This window comes from Sturnira hondurensis, unplaced genomic scaffold (assembly GCF_014824575.4).
Source record: "Sturnira hondurensis isolate 20B ecotype Veracruz unplaced genomic scaffold, ASM1482457v3 Scaffold0007401, whole genome shotgun sequence".
NCBI classification, from domain to species: domain Eukaryota; kingdom Metazoa; phylum Chordata; class Mammalia; order Chiroptera; family Phyllostomidae; genus Sturnira; species Sturnira hondurensis.
Window position 1 is genome coordinate 1,319,604 of NW_028080032.1, and position 27,335 is coordinate 1,346,938.

A 27,335-nucleotide genomic window follows, 5' to 3' on the forward strand; every position below is an offset into this window, starting at 1 on the left:
GTTTTTGGAACTTTTTGAAATGTACATTATACCGATTTGGGAAAGACTTGCTTTAGCAAATAATTGTTGCTGCTGTGGCATTTTGACACAATCACACAATTTGCCTTCTCTCATATCTCAAGGATTAGCAGATTTAATGTGACATTAACTGGGACCTTTGGGCCTGTTACTTTTGCCCCCAGACTACCCTGGTTTGAGCTAAGGGAAGTTCACAACACATTGTAACCAGTGCACCTCAAACTGGTATTAGATGGGGCTCTTGTCACAATGCAGATCCTGAGTCCATAGCCTGGGGTGGGCCCAAGTCAGTGCATTTCCAACAAGCTCCTTGAGCGATGTTGCTGTTGCTGGTGGGATCAGACCTTGGGCATCACTGTTCCCCAAACTTCAGTAGTCCTGAATGTAACTCCCCAGATTAACCAGGGAACTGTCAAAACATAGATTCTTGGTTACCCTCCCCGCCAAAGCCAGGAATCTCAGTCTCTGGGCTTGGCCCAGGAATCGGCATTATGAGAAGCCAGCCACATGATGTGACTGCCCAGTAAATTTTGAGGACTGCTGCTTGACAGTTATCTGTGGCCTTTGCGACCTCCACGCTGCATCTGTTCCCCTTCCACGCAGCGGGGAGCACCGGGCTTTGAGCCTGGAAGCTGAAGTGGGAACGAAGGCAGCTGGAAGTAAAAGAAAAACAGGCTGCTCTGAAAATTGTCTCTTCCTACACCTCAGAAAGATAAGATTATTTTCTGGAAGGCGGAGGGGGTTTGCATACTAACCCCAGTGGTGGCGGCTGGCTGTAGCTTTTAACAGCATTGCTGTCGAATGTTGAGCTGGCCTCCACCTCCTTTAACTCTTTGTAATTAGGGGCGTGTGTTCTGGAGAAAGTCAGATCAGCCGCGCTATTAGTGACTCTGGTCCTGCTCTGCGCTCAGATGGGTATCTGGGAGGCCAGCCGAGATTCCTGCTACTGTCATCAGAATAAACACTGCTGCTCAGGGGAGGGCCTTCCCAGCCAGAACAACAGGCTTTGTTTCCAGAATTTAGCCTTTTCTCTTTCGAAGTCTCACCTCCCACTCCCTGCCCAGACACGCACCAGTGCGCTTATTTACTTAAGGTGCAACTTTCCCACACGTCATTTGCATAGTCTCTCAACCCATCTCCCTGCCTTGAAAGAAAATCAAAACAGAACCTTCTCCCTGAGGAAGTTCAGGTTGTGTCCTGCACCAGAAATAGTTGAATGGCAAGTTACCTGTAAGTTGTCTTCTGGATTATGTATTACAGAGGTGTTTTTTTTTTTTTTTCCCTTCCACATGAGAAAACTTGACGGGTTTTGTGGTTCCCAAGTAGACTTAGAGTCCCTTTCCTGGGCTCATAGGCTTGCTTTATTGCAAGCCTGCCAATAATATCAAACTTCATTATGAATCATCACATGAGGAAAGTCACTTCAATTTCTCATGAGAACCTTAATCATATCCTATTAAACTGGGATGACTTTCTGATGCCTCTTTTAGGGTCAGTATTTTTATTTGTTTTCTTTTGAAGTCATCCGTGGCCTCTTGTGGTTCCTTTTTTTATGCTTGAGGATCCAGCTCTCATTAATTAGGAGGGGAGGTTGGGTCCTCAGCTGCCTCGTCTTGCTTTTATTAGATGAACGGAAGAGGTGTAGCAATCCTTCATTTGGAAGGGAATGAGAGAAGATGATAAGAATATTGCTCTTTCCAAATTGGTTCCCTCTCAATGTCTTTCAGGTACAAATACCAATTTTCAATCCAATGGTTCCTCCCACTGACTTGAGTATTCCGTCTTTAAAAATTTCTACCAGATGATTTATTTCATTTTACTTCTTTAAATGGTCACTCGTTTAGACTGATGTTTCATTTTACATAAACCAGAATCCTCTGTCAGATTAATTTTAAACCACACAGTCTGGTGGTTCTTTGTATTGGGGTGTGTGTATGGCTCGTTGGCAAAGTTAGGAAGCAGTTACTCAGTCTTCTCAGGGGTTAAGTTGATTCTCGGCGTGGGTGATTAGCTATTAGCTGGATCCCTATAATTTTCCCATGACAAGGATTTGGTAGTCTGCCTCCAGCACTCTGGAAACCAAAAGCCTTTCCTTCTGGGGGGGTGCTTGTTTTCCAGTTACAGCTGAGCAGCTTGGGGTGGGGGAGTTGGTTCTGACCAAGGCTTTTCCTAGGTCCCATTATGGAAATACTTGCCTCTCCCTGCTCCTCACTCACCCCACCTTCATTCCACCATCAGGTCTTCCCCCAGCCCCCCTCTTGTTTGAAAGCTTGATTTTTGAGAAGGCAGTTAAAGTTTCAGAGGCCTTGAAACTTGAGGGGTGAGTGGTTGAGACCCTGCCCTCTCTCCCACCCCAGGTGAAGGTTTATGTTTGTGTTTTTGTTTGGGGATCAAAGGCACCATTTGGCCTCGATAGAGTCCCATTAATGAGGCGCTTATAAAGGTAACTCAACTCCCTTCCCCAATACTAGATAAACTGAGTTGACCTTTTTTTTTTTTTTTTTTGCAAAGTGAGAAATAAGTATAAAATAAATTAGCACAAACAGCCACAATGGCAGGATATAAATTACTATGGAATTGGTTCGGAGAGCTCTTGCTTCCCCCACCCTCCCTGCAGAAACGAGTTCAGGGATCCTACCCTCATCTTTGGACAAAGATGTGCCCCTTTCCCATCTTGTTTGATTTCCTAAAGCCTCATCGTGAGGCCGTTTCCTGCCGCCCTTGGTGTCCTGTTGCCTTTTTGTGCGTGACTTGCTGTTTGGACAAAGGGCTGAGCCAAGCTGCCGTGTCAAAGCTGCCCAGAGTGCCGCATTTGCAGAGACTTTCACATGGCCGCTGTCACCCGAGAGTCCTTCCTTCCCCTCTGTGGTCTGCCCTGGGATTGATTTATTCCACCCTTGGCTCATTCCGGGGAGCCTGAGAAGAGTGGCTTTGTGCAGGGCAGTCCTACACTGGCCCCTCTCCCCAAACAGCCCTCCCTTTGTCTCGAGTCCCCGAGGAGGGGACCTTGGCCCAACTATGAAAATGTTTGTTTAGAGGGAGCCCCAGACAAGCCTGGAGAGTCTACCATCCTGTCACCCTGTCAGAAACAAAACAAAACAGAAGAACCCTGCATTTTGCATCCTCATCTTTTAATAGCACAGATTTCCCCGAGTGTTCCACAGACTAAAGGAGGGTCTGCTGTCTGTCCCCCAGGTGCCAGTATGGCTGGCAGGGCCTGTACTGTGACAAATGTATCCCGCACCCGGGGTGTGTCCACGGCACCTGTAACGAGCCCTGGCAGTGCCTCTGTGAGACCAACTGGGGTGGTCAGCTCTGCGACAAAGGTATGTCCTTCGGGGATGGACCTGGCAGGGTGGGGTGTGTGGGAGGGAGCAAGGGGGTCTTAGGGGTGGGACGGTGGTGATTTGGTTTTATTGTTCTTTGTTTATAATTGCAGGGGCTTTTTAGTATAGCTCATGAATCTGTTTAAATTTGCCTTTAATGCTCTGGTTAGGGTATTTTCTCCTTTTGAAAAAGCTAATGTATAATTGACATACAGTAGTCAGGTGTGCAACAGTAAGTCTGATGTCCACCTGTCACCTTAGAACGTTCATACAATGTTACTGACTCTGTTCCTCATGCTGTGTGTTACGTCCCATGACTTATTTATAACTTCCGGTTTTTAAAAGGAATGGGACTAGACTGGGGCTAGCAGCCTTTTAAATCTTTGAGCGACTGACTGCTCTGGGGTCTCCTTGGCAGATCTCAATTACTGCGGGACTCATCAGCCGTGTCTCAATCGGGGAACTTGTAGCAACACGGGTCCTGACAAATACCAGTGTTCCTGCCCTGAGGGCTATTCAGGACCCAACTGTGAGATTGGTAAGTGGTCCAGGCGGAATGAAATCCCTTTAATTTTTTTTATATACTCGGCTTTAAAAATATACTTAAAGGACTCATAAAAAGATGAACAAATCCTCCAAAGTTAAGACTTGTTATCTCAGCAGTTCTTTGAGTCTTTGAAACTGCCTTCAAGTTAGTCTCGTGTTTTGGGTGATGCTGATGACCGTGAGCATGGAAGGCACTCTGTGATGCCATGACCCTGGCTCTGAGATGCCTTGGAATGTGGCTGGAGACAGCACAGCAAGACAGATGACTTCCTTTCTTTCGTAGACACAGCAGGGTTCTATCACAGGCTTGCTTTTATTTTTTGAAGCAACCTTGAGCTGGTGGCCCAGGTGGGGGACTGGGGTGTGGAGAGAGGTGTGGGTAGCCCAAAGCAGCATCCCTTGCTGACTGCCATCCTGGTTTTTGCAGCAGAGCACGCCTGCCTCTCTGATCCCTGCCACAACAGAGGCAGCTGCAGGGAGACCTCACTGGGGTTTGAGTGTGAGTGTTCTCCAGGCTGGACCGGCCCCACGTGCTCCACAAGTAAGTCCAGGTTTCGGCCTGTGTCCTTTCTCGAGGGTCACTGTGTTGAGGTGCAAGGTTGGGGCAGATACCTGGGGTCACAGTCCAGTGTGAGGTCTCTGTGAAGGCCTGTCCTGGAGGAAGGGGGTGGATGCAGTCTGTAGTCTGGTGGGGAGTCGGGCTTGAGCTTCCAGCCTTTGTACTTAGAAGTCCCCCATCCTCCCTGCTAAGTGGCACATGCGTCTGCCACTGGAAGAAACTCGCTGGTGGCATAATGTGCTCCTTGCAGCTCTGCCTCCTCCAAACTGAGTCATGGGGAGTCTCCTTGTGAAGCGGGGGTTGTCACTACTGAATTTTGTCTTGGGGGCAAGTGGCCTGCGCCATGCCTGCCAGCTTTGGCTGTGCATCAGAACCACTGGGTGCTTGACAGTGCAGTTCTCTGTGTCTCACAGTTTCCTTTTGGAACTGGGGAGTCCATATTCTTTAACAAGTTCATGGGTTTCTGAGGTGCTGCCAGGCCTGAGAACCACTGTCATCAGCATCCCGAGCGTGGATCAGGATGTGGGTTCTGGGGTCCGATGGCCTGGGCTGGCACCACGGCCTGCATGGAACAGCTTGTGGAAGTCTAGCCACATAACCATCCCATGCCCTGTTTAAACAGCTTGCGAAGAACACTCAGTGAATTCGCAGAGAGAGCCTGGCACCTCATAAGTGGGCAGTGGATGAATGCTTAAGAGACCTCTGTAGTCCAGGGCAGAAGTGGGGAGTCCCTTCTTCCAGGTGTGCTATTTTGGGACAGCTCTGAACAAGTGTAAAGGATAAGGTTTTCCACCAGTAAAGAAGTTGCTTTTCCTTAATTCTTAGCTACCTCTGAGCCGAGATGAAACTTTTCTTTAAAAATAACCAAAGGGTTGATCCTCTGGGGATCCAGCTGGCCCTCTCCCTGCCTGCTTAGGTTGGGGATTAAATGATCTGGGGCAGTGGGGGATTTAAGGCTAAAATCAGGCCTGCCTGTCATTGGAGCAGTCACTTAGAGCAGGTGTCGGACCCTTCAGTGACGGCCCCTCGTGGGGTATTAAATTATCTTAATTGTCGAACGGATTGAGATTCAACTGCCAGCCCTTTTCCATTTTTCTCAAACAGACATTGACGACTGTTCTCCAAATAACTGTTCCCATGGGGGCACCTGCCTGGACTTGGTTAATGGATTTAAGTGCGTGTGCCCGCCCCAGTGGACTGGCAAAACGTGCCAGTTAGGTAAGAAAGTTCCTGCACCAAGGGTGGCTTTGCTAATCAGAGCTGTTCAGGAAGGTGAGCATGTGGCCAGCGCTGTGAGTTTGCACACAACATGCTAGGAAGTAATTTATTATCTAGAGTCCAGCCAGAGGGCCTGGGAGAAATCACTTGAATGCAAATGGACAGGCTCTTTTAGGCCCTGTGGGAAAGCTGTGGGACTCCCTGAACCATGTCAATCGCCTGTCCGAGGAGTGTTCAGCTGGGCTCCAAACGGGGATGATCTCATGAGGAATGAGCTGTCTGCATTCTTTTTGCCACATTTAAATCCCAGCAACTAGGTTCTGCCAGGTTTTGCACAGAAATGCCTGGTGGCTTTCTGCACTGCTGTTGGGGCCCGTTGTTCACCAGCAGCCAGAAAGTTAATCAATCAGCATTCCTTATTGGGTAATGATTAGGCTGAAGCGGGATCAGATGTTCAAAATAAAGGGGACCTGGTATCTGCTATTTAGCTAGCTTATCCAAATGTCTCGTATTTTGCAAACGGTTAGGACAGTACCCTTGGGAAGGAGGGACATTTGGGGGGGACTCCATTCCTCCCTGCTCATCCTCATTTTCTTTCAGATGCAAATGAGTGTGAAGCCAAACCTTGTGTCAATGCCAAATCCTGTAAGAATCTAATTGCAAGCTACTACTGTGACTGCCTCCCCGGCTGGACGGGTCAGAACTGTGAAATAAGTGAGTGGTTTTGTTTTGATTTTGATTTTCATGACACTTGGGTGTTGAAGGCACTTGCCAGTCCGTAGAAGGCTACAGTGATAAAAAGGAAAACCGAATGGAGTGGTGTTTTAGAAGCAGGAGTGATTAGTGCTGAAATGAAAACAGGGCTTTTATCAGGCTCATTAGCTGGTAAAAGGGCCCTATTCTGATAAGATGGCTAAAAAACAATGCTGTGAAGTTTCACTGGCTCAGTCTGGAAGAATTAGGGAGGGAGGGTTCCCACCCAGTGCAATTACCTTATCTCACCGGAAGCACACTGCAAATCTGATTTGAAGAGTTTATCTGTTTGAGCTGAGAAGGCTTTTCAATTAAGCCCAATTTCAATGTAAATTATCTCTTTAATATTACTTTTCTTTTTTTTAAGATATTAATGACTGCCTTGGCCAGTGTCAGAATGACGCCGCCTGTCGGGTATGTAAATCTTCGCTTAAATCAAAACCTTAATGAATGACAACCAATTTAAGATTGACGTGACCCTAGGAGAGCTCTGTCCCTATGAGATTTAAAAATGAAGGTGAAAAGTGAGTGTCTAGGAGTTTCGCTTGGGCTTCTGTTACCCACAGCCTCCTGGGAGTCATCTTGAAGGCACGCAGCAGGAATTCCTCCCACATTTTGAGAGGCTTGGCATTTGGCTATTTTAGTGAATCAGCTGAACCGTGACAGTCATGCTAAACCACCGAAGCCCTGTGTTTGTGGATACATAGAAAAAAAGCATGTGTTTCTCCCCCCTCCTTCTCCTCTTCCAGGATTTGGTTAATGGTTATCGCTGTATCTGTCCACCTGGCTATGCAGGCGATCACTGTGAGAGAGACATCGATGAATGTGCCAGCAACCCCTGTTTGAATGGGGGTCACTGTCAGAATGAAATCAACAGATTCCAGTGTCTGTGTCCCACTGGTTTCTCTGGAAACCTCTGTCAGGTGAGCAGCGCTGGCAGCTCTGGCCAAGTTTTCATGGCGGAGTCTCTTCCTGCTCCTTTCTCTTCCTAACTCCTTCTCCTCCTTTTCCCCCTTCCCCTCCTTCCTCCCTTCCCCCCTCCTTTCCCCTCCCCCTCCCTTTCCTGTCCCTTTTCTCTCCCTTCTCCCACACCACTCTTGACTTTTTTGTCTGGAGTCTCTGTAAAATCTAGTACCTCCCATTGACTAGGGATCTCTGCTAGACAAATGGTGGTGGAAAGAGATGGAGTGATTTTCTTGGTAGTGTCCGTGGCCTATTTCACACCCCCACCCCCAGCTCAGCTCTCTTGCACTCTGTCCTGTTTTTCCAGTGCCTACTGGACAGTCTCTGGGACATAGCTGTATATTATGCAGGGTGTTCTGAGATAGAAGAAATGGCCAGATTCCGCTGTCTGCTGCCCCAGCAATGTTATAATCATACCTTTGTTTTACTGTTTCCTCTCCCACTGCCCTGTTCCTGGTCCTTGCAGCTGGACATAGATTATTGTGAGCCCAATCCCTGCCAGAATGGTGCCCAGTGCTACAACCGTGCCAGCGACTATTTCTGCAAGTGTACTGAGGACTATGAAGGCAAGAACTGCTCCCACCTTAAAGACCACTGCCGCACAACCCCCTGTGAAGGTACCTCCCTCCCCCGGGCTCCTGGCTTGTCTCCAAAGCTCACTCCTCTGTCCCCACTTGTCACTGTTCCTGGATACTCTGAGAAGAGTGTAGGAGAGGAGATCAAACCCCCTAACCTGACTGTTTGGAAGTCAGAACACATGGAAGCAATTGAGTTGGGTCCGCCGCTGGGAGAACTGTGTCTACAGGTGGCCCAGGGGAGAGAATGAAATTCATGCAGCATTCCCCGTCTGGGGTGGGCTGATTTGCAAGACTGCAACCCACTCCTCAGAGCAGCACTGTCAGGAAAACTGGTGGCAACCGTCCCCGTCTGTGCTCTCAGGTGTGGTGGTCACAGGCCATAGGAGCATTTAGAGTGCGACTAGTGTAACGGGAAACTCTAATTTCAAATGATTTAAATTTAAATGGCCACATACAGCTGTGGCTGCTATCTTAGGTGGCACAGTGTTACAGGTTCTAGAAGTTTGTCCATCGGCCTTGCCTTAATGTAAGCATGATAAAGTAGGAAGTAAAGCTGGTTTTTCTTCCTTTCGTGAGCTTCTACCAAAGAGATATGAAAGGCAGGACAGGGGTCCACAGACATTGAGACTTCTCAGCCACATAGGGAGAAAATCCCTTTAACAAACTAATAAACTTTAAAAACTTCAGCCTGCCTGGCATCTCAGTGTTGTCACAGTGCGGCAAGGCATGTTGCCAGAGTCTTGGCCCTGCGGTGCCTCTTGATCTCCTCCCCTCATTAGCCAAAGGTGCCTGTGTCTGGGAAAGCAGGCTTGGCATATGTCCTTGGCTTAGGAACGCCGTGTCTCATGGGTCAGTGGCCATAATCTGATCCCGAGTCTGTCTTGTAGTGATTGACAGCTGCACAGTAGCCATGGCTTCCAACGACACGCCTGAAGGGGTGCGGTATATCTCCTCGAACGTCTGTGGCCCCCATGGGAAGTGCAAGAGTCAGTCGGGAGGCAAATTCACGTGTGACTGTAACAAAGGCTTCACCGGAACGTACTGCCATGAAAGTAAGACCCTCTCCCTGCCTCTGCCCAACTCAGGGAGCATGTGAGTCTGGATTGTTTCAGTTGAGACTAGTGACGGTTTGCCGTTACATCTAGGATCTAAGACTGAGTTGTGTTTAACTTATGAGATCACTGATGCCTATGAGCCTTCAGCACGTTTCAGAATGTTCTGGAATCTCACTAGTTCGGGTGGTCCTGCCTTCTGTGGAAATTTCTTCCCCACACCTACTGAGCAGCTTAACCTGCAAGGGCATTGATAAAGTGCATGCGGCATTTTCAGGAGAGCCTTGCTCAGTGGGCTGCCTGCTGAATTTGAGACACAGTCCTGATGGAAGTGAGGACTTTTGAGATGCCAAGCGCATTTTCTCGGGTGGCAGCTTTATTGGTACTTCGTTTACCGGACTTCTGTTTCCTCTTCTCTTAGATATTAATGACTGTGAGAGCAACCCCTGTAGAAATGGTGGCACGTGCATTGATGGTGTCAACTCCTACAAGTGCATCTGTAGTGACGGCTGGGAGGGGGCCTACTGTGAAACCAGTGAGTCTGGTCTTCTTGGGGCAGACAGCTCTGGTGTTGTGGAGGGGGCGGGGGGGTGGGTGGTCAATCTATGTAGCTTTTCTTTTTCATGGAAATTTCTGAAAGGAAGACCCCAGCTGTTCCTGCAGTGGAACAGCATGGCCTGGCTCCTATTTGTATTTGTTAATGTGGGTGACAGCCAGTGGGAAGGAATTGCTGCTGAGGAGCTACAGAATCCGATCGTGTAATTAGGATGACAGACATCCCTGCCTGCAATTGATTGTCATTTTTGCCTGTCTTGGTTTCAATTTCATGGGAGTGACAGGCCTGCTCCTGACTTCACTAACTTGTGTGGGGTTAAAAGTAACCTGGTTGGGGGCTCCTTTAGTCCTGCAAAGGGTGATGGTGTTAAAAGTCCATGGATTTCTCAGCTGGTCTTAGAACTTGGGGTGGAAAGCAGGGGTGGGGGTGGCCATAGCAAACGCGTGGCTCTCATGGGTTGTGAAGGGTCCTGGGTGCATGTTCAGCTGGGGGTCTCTTCTTTGGTTCTAGATATCAACGACTGCAGCCAGAACCCCTGCCACAATGGGGGCTCGTGTCGCGACCTAGTCAACGACTTTTACTGTGACTGTAAAAACGGGTGGAAAGGAAAGACCTGCCACTCTCGTAAGTGGTAGCTGACTGGGATGCTATCCCGGGGTCCCCTCTGTCTGTCTGCTGTGAGGGGGGTCAGCCAGGGGCTCACACTGAGGTCTTCCTTCTCCAGGTGACAGCCAGTGTGATGAGGCCACGTGCAACAACGGGGGCACCTGCTATGATGAAGGGGATGCTTTCAAGTGCATGTGTCCTGCAGGCTGGGAAGGAACGACCTGTAACATAGGTACCTTTCTGCCCCACTCGATCCCCTGTGAGTGCTTTCCTGGCTGTGGCTTTTGCCTCTTCGGACTGTTTTTGGATCCTCAGGGAGAGTGGTCTCTGCTCTTGTCTTACAGCCCGAAATAGTAGCTGCCTGCCAAACCCCTGCCATAACGGGGGCACCTGTGTGGTCAATGGCGAATCCTTCACGTGTGTCTGCAAAGAAGGCTGGGAGGGGCCCATCTGCACTCAGAGTGAGTGTCCCCCACCCGTGGAACTCTCTGAGGGCCGTGGGAGCACATCCTGATAGCCTCAGGGACTCGAAGTAGAAACCAGAAGCAGCATAGCTGTTTGATGTCTGCTTCTGCATCACCTGGGTCTGTTCTAATGACTTGATGGGATGCAGCCCTGACCTGGGCATGAGAAAGTCGCCAAGGAGATAAGTGGAGACAGATGGTGTCTTGTTCCCAGCTCTGCTCTGACCAGCAGCCTGTCTCCTTCCATTCTCACACCCTGTCCCCCAGCCCTACCAGGGCCTCTTCCTGTGTACATGTGTCCCACGGTGAGCGGAACAAAGTGTGGTGCAGGCCTGGTTCCAATTGAGCAGGGGCCTTAAGTGAATTTTGCTGGTGTTAGCTACGATGTTATCATTTGGGTATTAGGGAAATTGGTGGTGTTTTCATTCAGGGCTAAGACTGCTTTGCTATTAAGTTGTCTTTTTACTTTGCAGATACCAATGACTGCAGCCCTCATCCCTGGTAAGCGTGACCACCTTTTAATCTAGCACTTGTTGGCTGTAATGTGCAGGGGCCTCACCCAGGATCTTGTTTAAAAGGAAGGTTCTGACTTAGTAGGTCGGTGGGGCTGCAGACCTTGCCTTTCCAACACACACCCAGGGGGTGCCCATCCTGCTGGTCTGTGGACCACAGTTGAATTAGCCAGGCTGTCTTCATTTAGAGCAGTGATTCTCAACCTTCACTGCCCACACGAATCACCTGGGAGCTTTTTAAAAAAAAAAAAAAAAAGATTCAGTGCCTGGCCTGCAGTTGGGACCTGTCAGATGAGACACTCTGTGGGTGGGACCCATCAGTATTTTTAAAGTTCCCCGGGCAGTGGTGAGTGTGGCCAGGGGTGAGAGTTGCTGTGGTCACTGGCAAGGCTCCCTGTGATTGGCTGGCAGCCGATGTTTTAGATAGGGAGGTTGGTAACCTAGGTGGTCTTTGTTCTCTTTTTAGTTACAACAGTGGCACATGCGTGGATGGAGACAACTGGTACCGGTGTGAGTGCGCCCCTGGTTTTGCTGGGCCTGACTGCAGAATAAGTAAGGACTGCCCCTAGCTGGGTTTGCAGGGGCTTTTTTTTTAAAAGATTTTATTATTATTTTTTTAGAGAGGGGAAGGGGAGGGAGAAAGAGAGGGAGAGAAATATCAGTGTGGTGCCTCTTGTGTGCCCCCCACCCCTCCTACTGGGGACCTGGCCTGTAACCCAGGCATGTGACCTGACTGGGAATCGAACCAGAGATCTTTCAGTTCACAGGCCAGCACTTAGTCCACTGAACCACCCTAACCAGGGCTGCAGTAGCTTTGTTTTCCCATATCGCCCCTCAGCCTGAGCGTTTTCATCTTTAAGACAATTACGGCCATGATGCCCTTTATTTGCCAGGCAGAGCTCTGTAATCCCTGCCCCTCCTCCAGCTGGCTGGATCCTCGGGTACCTGTTAGGCCTACCTACCGTGGGTGGCACAGCCCTCCTTGTTCTAGGGAAGAGAGCACCAGGCACAGAACTTGACGATTAAGCTGGTCTGAGCCCCTAAGGAAACAGTGTGCTTTTAGCCACAATGAACATAATATTATGGGCAAGTGGACATTGACCACAGCTGTGCTGGTGGAGCAGCGCTAACGCTGATGGAAAGGACAAGGGCTGCAGTCTCTCGAGGCACGATCAGGCGCTGGTGGAAGGACCAAAACAAAAACTGGGGGTGGGCAGTGCGGTTTTTCAGGAACCTTAAAGTTTATTCTTTATTTTGAGCCTTTTCTCCTAGTTTTTTATAAGCCGTATCTTCTATAAAAGCGATAGAATAGTGTTTTTTTTTTCTTTTCCCTAACTTATTTGGAATTTTACTAGTGTTTGCAATCCCCTATTCTAGGACTGGTGGACCCCCTAGCACTGGATGGGGATGCCTTATTTCGATTTCATGTTTCTAAGGTTGACATATGGCCTGAGAGCCATATCTGGCCTGCTGCCTATTATTATAAATAAAGTTTTATTGGCATACAGCCATGCTCATTCATTTACACTGTCTAGGGCTGCTTTTAAGCTATGATAAGAGTTGGGTAGTTGTGACAGGGACCACATGGCCTACAAAGCCTAAAATATTTGCTGTCTGGCCCTTTTAAAGAAATTTGCCAGCCCTTCTGATAAATTGCACTCAGAAAAGGAACTTATTTTGGGAGGTAGCAGTGTTAAGTTAAATGATTCTCAGCTGTTAAAAGTCCAGTTAATGGTGACTGGGGGCAGCAGTGACGGGTAGGGCTTTTGGAGCACTGATACTGTTTCTTTTTTGGGGTGCTGATTACATGAAAAGTTATCAACCTTACACTTCTCATAAGCCTTCCTATTTGTATGTAATGCCAGTGAAAGCTTAGGAAAACATCACTGCCTCCAATTGGAGCCTAAACTTGAATTTCATTCCTCCTAGACATAAACGAATGCCAGTCTTCACCTTGTGCTTTTGGGGCAACCTGTGTGGATGAGATCAATGGCTACCGGTGTGTCTGCCCCCCAGGGCACAGTGGTGCCAAGTGCCAGGAAGGTATGTGGGCCAGGCCCTGGCTTCCCCTGTGTCCTGTGGGGTGAATGGGTGCTCAGGTCCCTGCAGTCACCATTTTGACCATGAGTAGGCACTGTGCCCAGGGAGAGAACACAGTGGGGTCATACAGTGGGGATAACAGGGAAGGGGGAACTTTGAGAGTTTCTCTAAAAACAGGGTAGCTGTTGCCTTGCAGTAATTATGCTATATAGCAAACTACCTCCAAACTCTGTGGCTTCCAATAGGCATTTATTTGCATTCATGGGTACACAGAGCGGGCAGAGTGATAGGTGCTGCAGGTTAGGCTTAGGTCTGTTCTTGTTTCCTCCTCGCCCTCCCGGGCCATCAGTGGCACCTGGGGTGTGTGTTCTTTTTCTGGCATGTGGCAGGCTTTCAGGAGGCAGAGCACTCTGTGAGTCAACTGTGAAAGACTCTGCTTACAACACATCCCCTAGTGTGGCCTCGGCCAAAGCAGGTCACGTGGCTGTGCGAAAAGCCAGCAGAGGAGGAAAGCATACTTGCCTCTCCTGGAAGGAACTTGTAATGTGACAAAGGCCATGGGTGTGATCATTTCCTAACAGGGAGGGAGTAAAGAATCGAGATCCGTCTACAGGAAAGGAAAGTCCTTCCACTCACACGTCTCCGTCTCTCAGTTTCAGGGAGGCCTTGCATCACCATGGGGAGCGTGATACCAGACGGCGCCAGGTGGGATGACGATTGCAATACCTGCCAGTGTCTGAACGGGCGGATTGCCTGCTCAAAGGTAGGATGCGAGGGCTGCTGCAGGTCACCTGAACTCCGCGATAGCTGGTGGGCATTTCTCCTGAGCTGCCTGCTCCTGTCTCTCTCTCTAGGTCTGGTGTGGCCCTCGACCTTGCCTGCTCCACAAAGGACACAGCGAGTGCCCCAGTGGGCAGAGCTGCATCCCCATCCTGGACGACCAGTGTTTTGTCCGCCCCTGCACAGGTGTGGGCGAGTGTCACTCTGCCAGCCTCCAGCCGGTCAAGACCAAATGCACTTCCGACCCCTATTACCAGGATAACTGTGCAAACATCACATTCACCTTCCACAAAGAGATGATGTCCCCGGTATGGAGCTTCTTTTTCCGTTGGGAATGGCGTGTGGCTGCTTATACTAAGGCAGGACCCTTATAAGCTAGGATTCAGTTCTCTGTAGCCTAAGTTCCTGCCTTGTAGCAAAGTGCAGCCTGAATATAACCTAACTTTCAAGGAAACATCATCCTTTTTTTCTTTGAGTATCTTACATATGTGTGGACTTTTCAATATTGTTCTAGGGTCTTACCACAGAGCACATTTGCAGTGAATTGAGGAATTTGAATATTTTGAAGAATGTTTCTGTTGAATATTCAATCTACATAGCTTGTGAGCCTTCCTTTTCTGCGAACAATGAAATACACGTGGCCATTGTAAGTATAAGATCTAGTCATATTGAATAATTAATTTGATTGCAAGATAATCAGCAACCTTCAGTTAGCCAGGAGCAAATACATCAGAAGAGAGCTTGGCCTATGTGTGTTGTCAAGTGATTTTGAATAAAAGTATACCTGGAACATGTAAAATAATAATGAATATAATCTATAATTGAAAAACTTAAAAAAATAATAAATGCTACATCAAATTTTTGAAAAAGCTGCTGTTCAAAAACTGCTAGGGAAAAGCTAGTATTCCCTGACCCTCCAGACTGAAAATTCTTTTTTTTCCTTTTCCAGTCTGCTGAAGACATACGGGACGATGGAAACCCTATCAAGGAAATCACTGACAAAATTATAGACCTTGTCAGTAAGCGTGATGGAAACAGCTCGCTTATCGCTGCGGTTGCAGAAGTGAGGGTACAGAGGCGTCCTCTGAAGAACAGAACGGGTACGTGTCAGGTGGGAACAGTCCCTTTCACTGATGAGTGCCAAAAGGATCTCATCACACTGTCCAGTAAAACCATCAGGTGGGCAGTTACCTCAAGGAGCTCCCCTGCCCCCTCATTTCACTGGTGAGGAAATAGGCCAGTTGACTTGAACAATGTCATGGTGATAGGCAGAGGTTGATCTGACTTGTCCCCCGGCCAACAGGCTGTGTGCTCACAAGCAGGCCCCTCTGTAGCGCATGCGCTGATCCTAGATCCTTGTGAAGCCCTAGTGCAGACAGCCTCATGGTGCCTTGACCTCTGGTGTGCAAAGCCTGCCTCGGTGTTCTGGTGTCGTGTGACAGCCCGGCCTAAGCACCGTGAGACACTGGTTTGATAGGCAGCTCAAAGGCCCTGCAGTATGTCCAGACTCTCCGTCAGACCATCTTAAGCACCTTTGTTCTAGCAAGGCGAGAAATTAGGCTCCTGACCTCTTGGGGGCATCTGAGCGGTCTGTGCTCAGATCAGGTTTCTGGTAATTCTGAAAACCAGATCCTGTAAGGAGCTGCCTAAGTCGCCAGACTCCCCTTGACTGAACCAGACACTGCTCTCCCCACACGAAGTTGGGGAATCAGTAGGAGTGGCTGCTTTGGTCAGTCTCTCTGGGGGCAGTAGTGTCAGGGTCTCCAAGGCCCCAGGTCCCCAGTACTGCTAATCAAGCTGTGAGTTGACAGTAGACAGTTGTGAACAGGATCATGTCCCATGATTCCCCTTTTAGGGACTCGGGGCAGGAGAACCACTGTTGGTACTCTTTCGTTCAGAGAGGGTAATGGGTTTGGGGCCTGCCTTGCAGATTTCCTGGTCCCTCTGCTGAGCTCCGTGCTTAGCGTGGCGTGGGTCTGTTGCTTGGTGACGGCCTTCTACTGGTGTGTGCGGAAGCGGCGGAAGCCCAGCAGCCACGCACGCTCCGCCTCAGAGGACAACACAACCAACAACGTCAGGGAGCAGCTGAACCAGATAAAAAACCCAATCGAGAAGCATGGGGCCAACACAGTCCCCATCAAGGACTACGAGAACAAAAACTCCAAAATGTCAAAAATAAGGACACATAACTCGGAGGTAGAGGAGGACGACATGGACAAGCACCAGCAGAAAACCCGGTTCACCAAGCAGCCAGCTTACACGCTGGTAGACAGAGAGGAGAAGCCCCCCAACGGCACACCTGCCAAACACCCAAACTGGACAAACAAACAGGACAACAGAGACCTGGAGAGCGCCCAGAGCTTAAATCGGGTGGAGTACATCGTATAGCAGACGGTGGGCGCCACCTCCGCCACTGGGTAGAGTCTGCAGGCGCACGGGGCTGTAGTTCTTTAACTGTCTAGTCCAGTCTGAGGCTGTTGTTGGCTTAGAATCCCTGTGTTAATTTAAGTTTTGACAAGCTGGCTTACACTGGCAATGGTAGTTTCTGTGGTTGCCTGGGAAATTGAGGACTGCATCTCAGAGCTATGCAAAAACCAGTCCAAAGTGCCCTAGTGCACGGTCCCTGCCGCCGACAGGTCTCGGATCAGGCGCCCAGACGGCCCCACCTTTAGGCCAGGAGCTTCCACTTCCGCCAGGTGTCCCGAGGGTGATGCAGTCTTAGGATCATAGTTTTATTTATATTTATTGACTCGAGTTGTTTTTGTATATTGGTTTTATGATGACGTACAAGTAGTTCTGTATTTGAAAAGTGCCTTTGCAGCTCAGAACCACAGCAACTATCACAAATGAGTTTATTATTTATTTTTTTTATTGTATTTTGTTGTTGGGGGAGGGGGGACTTTGATGTCGGCAGTTGCTGGTAAAATGAAGAATTTAAAGAGGAAAAATGTGTCAAAAGTAGACTTTTGTATAGTTATGTAAATAATTCTTTTTTTATTAATCACTGTGTATATTTGATTTATTAACTTAATAATCAAGAGCCTTAAAACATCATTCCTTTTTATTTATATGTATGTGTTTAGAACTGAAGGTTTTTGATAGCATTGTAAGCGTATGGCTTTATTTTTTTGAACTTATTTTCTTACTACGTGTTGCCTATAAGCCAAAACTAAGGTGTTTGAAAATGGTTTATTTTTAAGACAATAGATGGGCTTCTGTGCCTGGAATACTGGTGGAATATATATATTTTTTTGTTTTTTGGGGTTTTTTTGTCCAATATCAAGATGTTTAAAACACCACCTATAGCATCATTTTAAAACACGTTTTCAGAACCAACTAAGGCAGTTTCAGAATTAGTCTAGAATAAGTTTCCTTTTATTTTTCTGCNAACTTATTTTCTTACTACGTGTTGCCTATAAGCCAAAACTAAGGTGTTTGAAGATGGTTTATTTTTAAGACAATAGATGGGCTTCTGTGCCTGGAATACTGGTGGAATATATATATTTTTTTGTTTTGGGGTTTTTTTTGTCCAATATCAAGATGTTTAAAACACCACCTATAGCATCATTTTAAAACACGTTTTCAGAACCAACTAAGGCAGTTTCAGAATTAGTCTAGAATAAGTTTCCTTTTATTTTTCTGCTTTTGACTTGAAAAGAGGCAGGTTATCTGCTACACAGCAGTTTAAGGGAACAAGTTGAGCTATGACTTAAATATAGCCAAAATGTGAGTGGTCGAATATCATGAAAAATATCAAATTAATTGTATGAAGTTGGAAGTGCACCAGTCTTATTTTGTAAATTCTGATTTTTCCCCCCACCATTTGTATGTAATACTGAACCACCTGTAGGTTTGATTTTTGTTATCTACTGCATTTAGGGAGTATTCTAATAAGCTAGTTGAATACTTGAAGAGTAAAATGCCCAGTAAGATCACTGTTTAGATTTGCCATAGAGTACACTGCCTGCCTTAAGTGAGGAAATCAAAATGCTATCACAAAGTTTAAGATCCAAAAGGCTTATAAAACAGTAATTTTGTTGGTTCATCATTGAGACCGTGAAGATACTTTGTATTGTTCTATTAGTGTTATGAACATAAAAACGCATCTTTGTGTTGTTCCTGGCAATAAATTTTGAAAAGTAATATTTATTAAATTTTTTGTATAAAAACCTGGAACAGTGTGGCCTCTTCTGAGTTTACGTAGTGTGGCGCTGCCTTGTGCTGCTGGAGTGATCATTGGGGGCCGGAACGAGAGTTCAGAGCCTTCTCAGCCACTAAACTCGTCTGAAGTGGGGCTGCTGGGAAGCTGAGCTGTGAGAACCCCCATCTTGGAGGCCTTGACTCCCTTGTCACTCACCCGCAAGTGTGACTGCTGCTTGAATGAACACCGCTGGATCAATGGCCTGCAGCGTGGAGGTGAATTGTTTGTGACCGCTCAGGGGAAATGCCTACCTTTCCCACGACGGTGAAAGGGTTTTTTAAATAACTTGGAATTGGTGTTGGGGCTGAAGAAGGAGAGTGAATGCTTTTTCTCATTTTTTTTTTCCTGGCTACTTGGATTAATATATTAATGTCCTCCCATCATTATAGACCTTATAGATTTTGTGCACTTATGCCTTACTGCACAGGAGGTAGTTACAAGCTTCTGGCGGGAGGACCCATCAATGTACTTATCACTCTGTACCCTGGAAAGTGAGTGTTCTGTTGGCCTTGCCACGCTGCTCTGCCAGGTGCCTGGCCTTCTATGAGGCTCCAGAGGTGGGCTCTTTCCACCTGTTAGGGGCAGGAGAGCTGTGGTTCTCACTGGAGGCTGCTGGGCCACAGGCCAACATGGCCCTGCCCCCATGTCACGGGTGGGGTGGGAGGGGAAGCTTTGCCTCTGGCCCCTTCAGCAAGGGATGAGCTGAGATGACACACACAGGGGCAGTTCCCAGCAGGTGCTTGGAGTTGCCAGGTATTCGCTGCTTCTGGTTAAGAAGCCAAAGCTCCCCCTCCTGGGGGCACTGTTCCCCAGAGCATCACCACTCAGGCCATCCACTCAACCTCCGGTTTTCAGAGTGTAACTCAAACTGGAGCAACAAGCTTTGAATGGAGAAGCTGACAGGATGTCTTCTTTCATTCCTGGGAGGCTATTTTCCACTAGGCCAAGAGAATTGTGTTCTCTGATGGGCATCTCATTTAAGAGTGGATAGGGGGCTTTAAGTACCCCACCCACGCTCCTTGTGGGTGAACAGAGGTCCTCGAGTGGGCCAGAGCTCATCCATGGCAGTGCATTTTGGCTTGTTGGAGCAGCAGCCCTGAAATAGTGGATTCCCATGACATCTCCCTAGCATAGTGATACTTATGTCACCAATCCCTGCTGGTGAACAGCAGCCGGTTCCTACAAGGTGGGGTCAGGGAGGGAGATGTGCTCTCCTGGTACACAGACCCAGGGAGCTGGAAATGGTCTGGTTTCGCAGCACTGAACTCAAACCCTGCAGCAATACCTTGCTCTGGTGGTTTGTAAACTTGGATTATGCAGGACCCCTGAATTCCTTGGCTAGTTGCCAAATACTTTTGTACCAAGAAAAATCAAACAAACAAACAAAAAAACACTTAATGAGCCTCTGCAATTCTTTTTTACAGGAGAGACATGCTCTTGAGATTCATATGTTTTAAGGAGCCCTGTGTCCAGGACACTCGGTGGGAAGAAGAAGGTACAGATCAGGCTCCTCAAAGCCAGGACCATAACTGTCAGAATGTTTCCCCTCTTCTTCCAGGTAGAAGGAATCAGGCAAGGGAGCCTTGGATATCTTGGATATCGTGGGTACAGGGAAGGGAAAAGGAAGGGACTCGTTAGCTTTCCTGGTCCCCATGAACACTGGGGGCCCTCTGTGAGCACACCCTGAGAGAAAACTTGGCTAACTAGAACTCAGGCGTTAGAATGTACCACGAAACTTCAGGAAGGCATTAAGTGGAAGATGATTGATGGTCTTTAGATAGAAAACTCTGTCCTGAGATTCTAGACTTACATAATGTAGACTCAGAATAGAAAAGGGGAGGGGGCTATATGTTAATTGGCAAAGAGCCCAGTGTGACTGGGTGATAATCAGAAACAACTTGAAAGCAACACATTTATCTTAAATGCAGATTCCCAGGTCTGGCCCAAGACTCACCAGGAGTGGGGCTGGGCAACCTGCCTCTTCAAGAGCTCTCCCCTCCCCTTCCCTCCGCGTGTCATGCAGTTAAATTTGAGAACTCTACTAAAACCCTAAAGTATAAGCTCTTCATTAATTACAATGTTTTTCCTCCTTGTTAAACTGAATTAAGTAGCCTGAAAGCCAGTTTGTTGCTAAATTGCCACCTGACATCATTTTTAAGTAAAATAATTATGCTGCCCTTTGAGCAAGTTGTGGTCTTAAGCGCTTCGTGTTTATTGGCTGATCTGAGGGGTCAGTGAGTGAAAAGTTAACTTATTTGTGTGTATTTTTTAGGTAGCAAAGTACCAAAGGAACCGCAGTGGTGGGCTTCCCACCTTTCTAAACGGTGTACACCTGTCTATCTGAAAGTGAGGGAGTGTGCAACTAAAAACTGGTCGCCTTTAAAGAAAAAAGTCTCATGGGTATACAGAGGTTTGCAACTTGGGCTGAGCAATGTTCCAGCATTTCCGTTTTCAACTGCGGGTCTCTTTTTTGCCTCTACTGGGAATGAGAAACAGGAGTTCAGAGGTTCCTGGGCTGGGAAGACACAGCACATGGGTTATGGGAAGCCTCCTCCTGCTAATGTGTATTTATACTTTGTAAGCTCTGATTCATCCAAGCACTGGAACAGAAATCTGCTTCCTGAGGTTCTGTTTTTAAATAGATAGTTTGCAAAAACAACAATTATTTTTCTTAACATTTTTTTCCACCCCACAAGCAGCTAAACACCCCAGCTCAGGCTATGTCGGTCTCCAACAATGCCGACAGACAGCTGGGTATTCGGGGGCAGAAGGGCGTCCTCAGGCGGTTCTGTGGGGTTCTGGCTCTACAAGTCTTCAGTGTTTAGAAACCATTAGAGCAATCTTGTTTCATCACTTGAAGACTACGAGATATTTCTGGGTCTATTAAAAATAACCAATTTACCTTCATGAACAAGTGCCTCCCAATGGTTGTTACAGTAATGGCAAGCTGGGTGGTGCTCCTGGGGCTGCTCACGCGGCCTGCTCACCCGCGTGCACCCTCTGAGCGTGTCAAAAGGCACGGCTCCCTTGCTTTGGACATAAATTCTACCTGTATTGCTTGCTCTTGCATGCCTGGCACAATGTTCCTGGCGCGGAGTGTTTCTTTCAAGTCTCTGGCAGCTTTTACAAGTCTTAAATTATGTGTCATTATCACTGGTCCGGTATTAACCTGCGATATGCCAGTCTGGAAAACTGGAGGGTAAAGGCTCTTAAATCCAGTAAGAACCTCAAATTGAGGCCTGCCCACCACCTCCCTCACTCCAAGGTTTTCCCCTCCCCCTGAACAGGGGATGTTTTCCCCTCCCCCTGAAAACATCCACACCAGGGCACCCAAGGTTTGAATTATCCAGGAGCAAAAGCTAAAATGCCAGTGACATGAAAGCAACAGCTTTGTTTTAAAGGGAAGCTCTCCTGGCAGGCTTGTGGGGCTCCTCCAGGATCCCAAGCGGAACACAAGTCTGCAGCTGGCTTACTAATGACTACTCAGGCTGCCACAAGAACAGTGCCCTTGATCTGAGCTGTGCCTCCTCAAGGTTTTAAGTAGAAACTGACATCTTTATAAATCTGAGAGCATTAGGTGTTTTCCGAACCAAAGGCAGATTAAGCCCTGTCCCTTGGTAGGTGGTTCCTTTGTTCTTGGGCAGCTTCAGATTTTCTTGTTTCTGCTTCATAAAGTTACAAAAACGAAGCACAGGACGAGGTTCAGAAAGGAAATTGACAGTCCCACTACATCCTACATCTCCCTGTGTGTGCACACACATGCATGTGTGCACTCACACACACCACACACGCACACTCCACAGTAGTTTTCAGGACAACACACTACACTCCAGGGCCAGTATCAGGTGATTGCAATTACCATCATGCTTCATCCCACATCCCCTAACAACTTTGGCTTCCTCCCAGTTATCACAGAGAAATCACCTGAGCACCGAAAAATACAAAAGTCCAAGTAGCTTGAATGTGACTGAGTTCACCAGGTCCAGTGGGCGGTAGCACCAGCACTGGCAGATCTGGGAGTTCCTGAAACTGCCTGTGGGCAGCTCTACTTCCTCCACCTAACATCCTAAAAGCCAGCTCTCCCATGCTCTGCACCTGCTGCTGAGGGTGTCCCACAAGTCATCTTTAACCTGCTGTTGGGTCAGGGCGGGCCTGAATTACATGTTATACAAAGGTTTCCTATGTGCTGAGGCACCCACGCTGAATGGCTTGGAAAAACCCCCATCCTGGAGACAGAAACATAAACCCTGCAAGTTCAGGACATGAACAATCAGATATTCTCAGGGGGCTCTTTCTGGCTTTGCAGGGATGGTTTTGGAGTGCTTTTAAAAGAATCCACAGCTTAAAACAGAAGGGGAGAGCAGCGATTGAAACAGTTACAGGTTTGCACAAAACTACAGCAAATGTGTCTGTGATGAAAAGGAAAGAAGTGTGGGGGGTGCAGGCCGAGCCTCACCACAACCTCCGGCTTTCCCCACAGCCATGGATCTGTTATTCCTGTGTTTCCTGTGAGTTCTCAGCCCAACACTCAGCAGAAGAGGTCCTGAACGTTTCCTCAGGGCGTTCTGCATCCACATGGGCCCGGCCAGCTGCCGGGCAGTGTGTGCCCAGTGGTCAAGGGCACACACTCTGGATGGAGCCAGACTTCCTTGATTCCAATCTCAGCTCTTCCTTCCCAGTCCCCGGTGTTGGTAGTTTCTGCCTGTGTGGTGCTGGGGTCACCCAAGTTCTGGGCTTGGGAGTCAGACAGACCTGGAATTTGGGCTCTGCCACTTACTAACTTGGGAAAGTTTCTGAAATCCTTTGCATCTCTGTTTCCTCATCTGTGACATCATGATAGTGAACATGTGCTGGAGTTAATAATCATGAAAAGGCCTGCAAGAAGAAAGTGCTGCCCTCAGCATTGCTCCAAGCATCCTGTGACAGGCTACAGAGTCCACTGAAAGAGTAAGGAATCCAACTATATTCCAATGACAGTGCCTGCTCTCGCCATTACACCGGACCCCCGTCAGAGAAGAGCTGAGGGCTGTTGGATCCGGTGCTAGATGGAACCCCAACGTGGCCCCAAAAGATTCTTGACCCCTGGTCATTTGCTCAAGCACGAATCCAGGTGGTCTGAAAACAGGGAGATGATCCATGTGGAGGAGCACTTTAAAAGCAGAGAGTTTTCTTTGGCTGGTCACAGAGAGACTGAGGACTAGGGAGCTTTCTCCATTACGCAGATACAGAGACCAGTGGCAGGGACCTGAGAACAGCCTCTGGGAGCTGAGTGAACTCCCCGGTCTACGACAAGCAGGGCAGTGGGGCCCGTAGGAACTGAATTCTGCCAACAACCTGAGGGAGCTTGGAAGTGGATCTTTCTCTGGATAAGCCTCCAGATGAGGATACAGGTGGCTGATACCTCAATTCCAGCCTTGTGAGACCCAAGCAGAGGACCCAGGTGAATGGTGACAGAAACTGTTCCACAACAAATCTGCATTGATGGTAATTTGTTATGCAGTATCAGCAAATTTATACAGGTCTCTTCTAAAGGGAGTCATATCAGGCGATGTCATGTTTAGGTGCTATATTTGGTTTTGACTCTACAGATCATTGGCTTTTCCCCAGATCAATTAATTATGTGCCTCCTACCAGCACAGCAGGAGCTCATTCAAGACAAGCCTGAACTACAGAACCGCTAGAAAACCTGGAGCCCAATTAAATTCTGCAATAGTGCGTGGTCTGTGAGTATAGATGGCTCTCTAAGACCCCTAAGTAATAATAGGACATAGTTCTTTCTTCTATATCCCCCCAATAGTTTTATAAAATTAGGGGTGAATGAGGTACGCTCAGGTGTCTGGCCTAAAGGATTCCAGGACAGTCTTGGGCCAGTTCTTAATCCTTATGAAACATAATGTTTGATTCCTGTTTTTTTATGAGGTTTTCAGTGGATCGACTATTTTGTCATCTCCCCTCCACACCCTCAGCAGCCTTTTTGTCTACGAAGAAGTTCCCTCCTTAGCTGTCCACACTGCACACTGGCCACTTCTTCTGGACCAAGGAACTAAACAAATGTTAAGCTCCATTTTCTTTCCCACCATCTCTTCTCTCCTAGGCTCGTCCTCCTATGATGGGCAGCTGGCCTAGGTGGACATGCACAGCCAGTGTCAGAAAGTTGAGGATTCTCCCAAGTTCAGTGAGCTTTTCTAAAATATTACCAGGATCTGGAGTTAGACCTTAGAAACATGTGGAAAAATAGCCAAAATCGTTTCTACAACCAGGACCCAGAACATGCATTTTGATAAACCGGTAGTAAGAAATACTATCTTCAAGAGAAAGCAAGGCCACTTTGACACAGACAATTCACAGATGGACAGTTTGCTTGTTGACATTTTAGGTAAGATTCAGAAGGTTCCTGTAGCTGGAGATTTTTGGTATCAAAATAAGAACCCCAACAGCAGATCCCCTGAATCTCTGTCACGGAGAGCTCTTCCTCCCAGAGGTGCTTTCAAGTTGTTTGAACACTTGTTGCTGGGGAGCTATCTGAGGGTGCTTTTCTAGATGCTCCTGGCTCTGCCCGTGGTCCGCACTCTTCTCTGGCTGGTCACCGAGCTGAGCAGGAGGCACAGGAAAAGGATCCCCAGGGAAGTGTTTTAAGAGGAACATCCAAATCAAAGCAGCGCTGCTGTTTCCTGAGCCTGGTTCACCCTGCCAGCACTACAGGAAGGTCCTTCCAGGATCCTCACTGGGACACCTCCCGAATGCCCAGCCCAGTCTGCCACACCAAGGCCTAGAGGTCGCTTTCATTTACCATTCCACCTTCTCCCTCTGACAACAGGAATAGATGGCTGGTATTAATCCTCCCCGGCACCCACAGTGGGTTTGGGAAAGAGCCCTCTGCATTCTTCTCACCAGCTGAGCATGTTAAGGAGGAAGTGAAAAGGCCTTTAAGAGCCAGCCACTGGGCCTAGAAAAATTCCCAGTCAATCCATCACCTGCCTCTTCTGCAGGAGGGCCTGCCAGTCCATTCCACAACTCCAGGGGCAGGTGGAGAGGGCTGCGAGCTGTGTCTGTCTGTGAGTCTGTGTGTCCATGTGTGCTGGTGTGAGTGTGTGTGTGTGCCTGTGTGCACTTGTCTAAGCACAGAGACAGGACTAGTAATAGAAGAGCCGCCGGTGAGAGGGCGTGGGAGACTGAGAACTTATTTATAAAAGCTCTTCTGCCCTAAAGCAAGTCAAACTCCCCGCTGAGGAGCTGCTTTTTCTTCCTCCCTTTTGAGTCTTGTGTGCCGAGCTGACCTCTCCCCGGCAGAGGTCAGCGCTCTGCTCACCCTGTGTGCACTCAGCCTTCTGGGGCTCGGTCGCCTTAGAAGCCTGAACAGGAGAGAATTCTTTGCCTCTAATTTCTGAGAGAAAAGCTGTAGCAAATCTCGTGGAAAAACTAATCTTTTTATTTTTTTAAAGAAATATATACGTTATGATCATTTGGGAACTGTAGAAAACATGAAACTGTACATCACCAGAGTCCCTCCCACAGTCTACTGCACCCCCCAAAATAAATCAGGCTGGGGAATGAATGAGGTCTTAAGAAATGCAACTGAACTTAAAATACAAGGTCAGCATCTCATCCTAGGTAATCCTTTGGAGGATGAGAAATTCTCCTGATTTTCCCACAGGGTTATTTCAGATGTGCTTTCTGAGCCAAACTATGTTAAAAGCATTCATTGTTCCACTGCCCTGCCAAATGTGAATTTGAGATTCACATGCACTTTTTGAGAGCTTATTAACGATATTAATGATCATGGATCAAAGGCAACCCCCAGACAATTATTTAGGTGCTTTAAAAACTCATCTTCTGTGGGAGGGAAACAATGTCTCAGTGCTGCCAAAGACGATGCTGCGGGCTGAGGTGGCAGGTCTAAAGCAGCCTTACTGACTGGAGGGGCCTTAAAGGAGAAAACAAAATACCTCCCTTTGCACGATTAAAATGTACGCTTACTGACACCACACCGCCAAAGCCTTTCCTACTCAGAAGGCAGGTAGGTACACTTCTGATTTGCAGAAAGCCCCTCTCTCAAAGGATTCTCAGCTCTTTGAGGGTCCTGCCTCTTTTAACACCCAGTATTTAGAACTACCCCCACCCCTATATTTGTAAACAATAATTCTTAACCATGGCTTTTCACGAGAACCATTATTTAAGGATCTTTTAAAATTATCCACACCCAGGCCATTATCTGAAAGATTCTGATGTAAGTAGAAGCTACCCAGGTAATTCCAATGTGTGGTCAGTTCAAGAACCTGTTTTAAAACAGATGGAGAAATTAACGCATGGGAGTTATCTCTTTAACTCAGGACTCTATAGAGCCAAGTGTGGCAGTTCAAATATTAATGATTGATAACGAAAGAAACTGAGGCCCATGACATTAAATGACTAGTCCCCAAACACACAAACCAACAAGCCAATCAACGGCAAAACAGCGGCTGGACCCGGGGTGTGAGCTGGTAGCACCGCGCCATCTTTCAGTCTCCAGGTCCCCAGCCCAGGCCCAGCCCAGGCCCAGGGCAGTGCCTCTTTTCTGTGGGTTGGGCCACACAACAGGCCGCCACGGCCAAAACTCAAGGAAATGGGCTTTGCTTCATCAATTGCTGCTGTGGTTCTCAGCATTTCACGCACAGCTATTCAAGTGTATCATTCCAACCTGATACTGAAATGCTTCTGAAAAATTATGTACAGGACCCGAGGGAAAATATATTTACAAGCAACCAGAGAGGCCTGGGATCCTGTCATAAAAGGCACTGTAAAGAAAGAGTCAGCCCAGGATCATTCAGTGCTGAATAAGGACTAGGTCCACTTAGAAAATGGAAATGAATCCACTTGGGAAACGTCAAGATTCTCTGGAAAGGAATCAAGGTCACATTCTTTAACCCCTCACAAGAGGAGTCTATCTGAGCTCACAATTGGGAGCAGAAGTGGGAAATATCTGCATTGTGAAGACCACCCCAAAATCCTACAGGCCAATTTAATCACAGCATCCCACACAGTGTTTTTCAAACCTGCATCTTTAGGACCAATTACTCAAATGCAGAGCTCTTCTGATTATTTTAACTCGGCATTCAAAACCTCAGAATTGCTTCAAGGAGGAAAGAAAAAGTCTCTGACAAACAGAATACAATTTTAAATAGCA

General features: G+C 47.7%; 1 protein-coding gene across 1 annotated transcript in view; it reads left to right on the forward strand.

The window, feature by feature from the left end:
* The window catches only part of JAG1 (jagged canonical Notch ligand 1), a 35,776-nt gene extending 17,632 nt beyond the window's left edge, over window positions 1-18,144 (forward strand). The window contains exons 6-27 of the mRNA XM_037051643.1: window positions 3,214-3,344; window positions 3,763-3,882; window positions 4,318-4,431; window positions 5,554-5,667; window positions 6,268-6,381; window positions 6,788-6,834; window positions 7,170-7,343; window positions 7,850-8,000; window positions 8,849-9,013; window positions 9,435-9,548; window positions 10,080-10,193; window positions 10,294-10,407; window positions 10,520-10,636; window positions 11,113-11,140; window positions 11,618-11,703; window positions 13,081-13,194; window positions 13,845-13,954; window positions 14,046-14,279; window positions 14,486-14,617; window positions 14,921-15,071; window positions 15,902-17,338; window positions 17,596-18,144. Coding sequence (XP_036907538.1) covers window positions 3,214-3,344; window positions 3,763-3,882; window positions 4,318-4,431; window positions 5,554-5,667; window positions 6,268-6,381; window positions 6,788-6,834; window positions 7,170-7,343; window positions 7,850-8,000; window positions 8,849-9,013; window positions 9,435-9,548; window positions 10,080-10,193; window positions 10,294-10,407; window positions 10,520-10,636; window positions 11,113-11,140; window positions 11,618-11,703; window positions 13,081-13,194; window positions 13,845-13,954; window positions 14,046-14,279; window positions 14,486-14,617; window positions 14,921-15,071; window positions 15,902-16,359 — 2,902 coding nt within the window. The 3' untranslated portion in view covers window positions 16,360-17,338; window positions 17,596-18,144. The remainder of the gene's footprint in view (window positions 1-3,213; window positions 3,345-3,762; window positions 3,883-4,317; window positions 4,432-5,553; window positions 5,668-6,267; window positions 6,382-6,787; window positions 6,835-7,169; window positions 7,344-7,849; window positions 8,001-8,848; window positions 9,014-9,434; window positions 9,549-10,079; window positions 10,194-10,293; window positions 10,408-10,519; window positions 10,637-11,112; window positions 11,141-11,617; window positions 11,704-13,080; window positions 13,195-13,844; window positions 13,955-14,045; window positions 14,280-14,485; window positions 14,618-14,920; window positions 15,072-15,901; window positions 17,339-17,595) is intronic.
* Window positions 18,145-27,335: the final 9,191 nt, after the last annotated feature.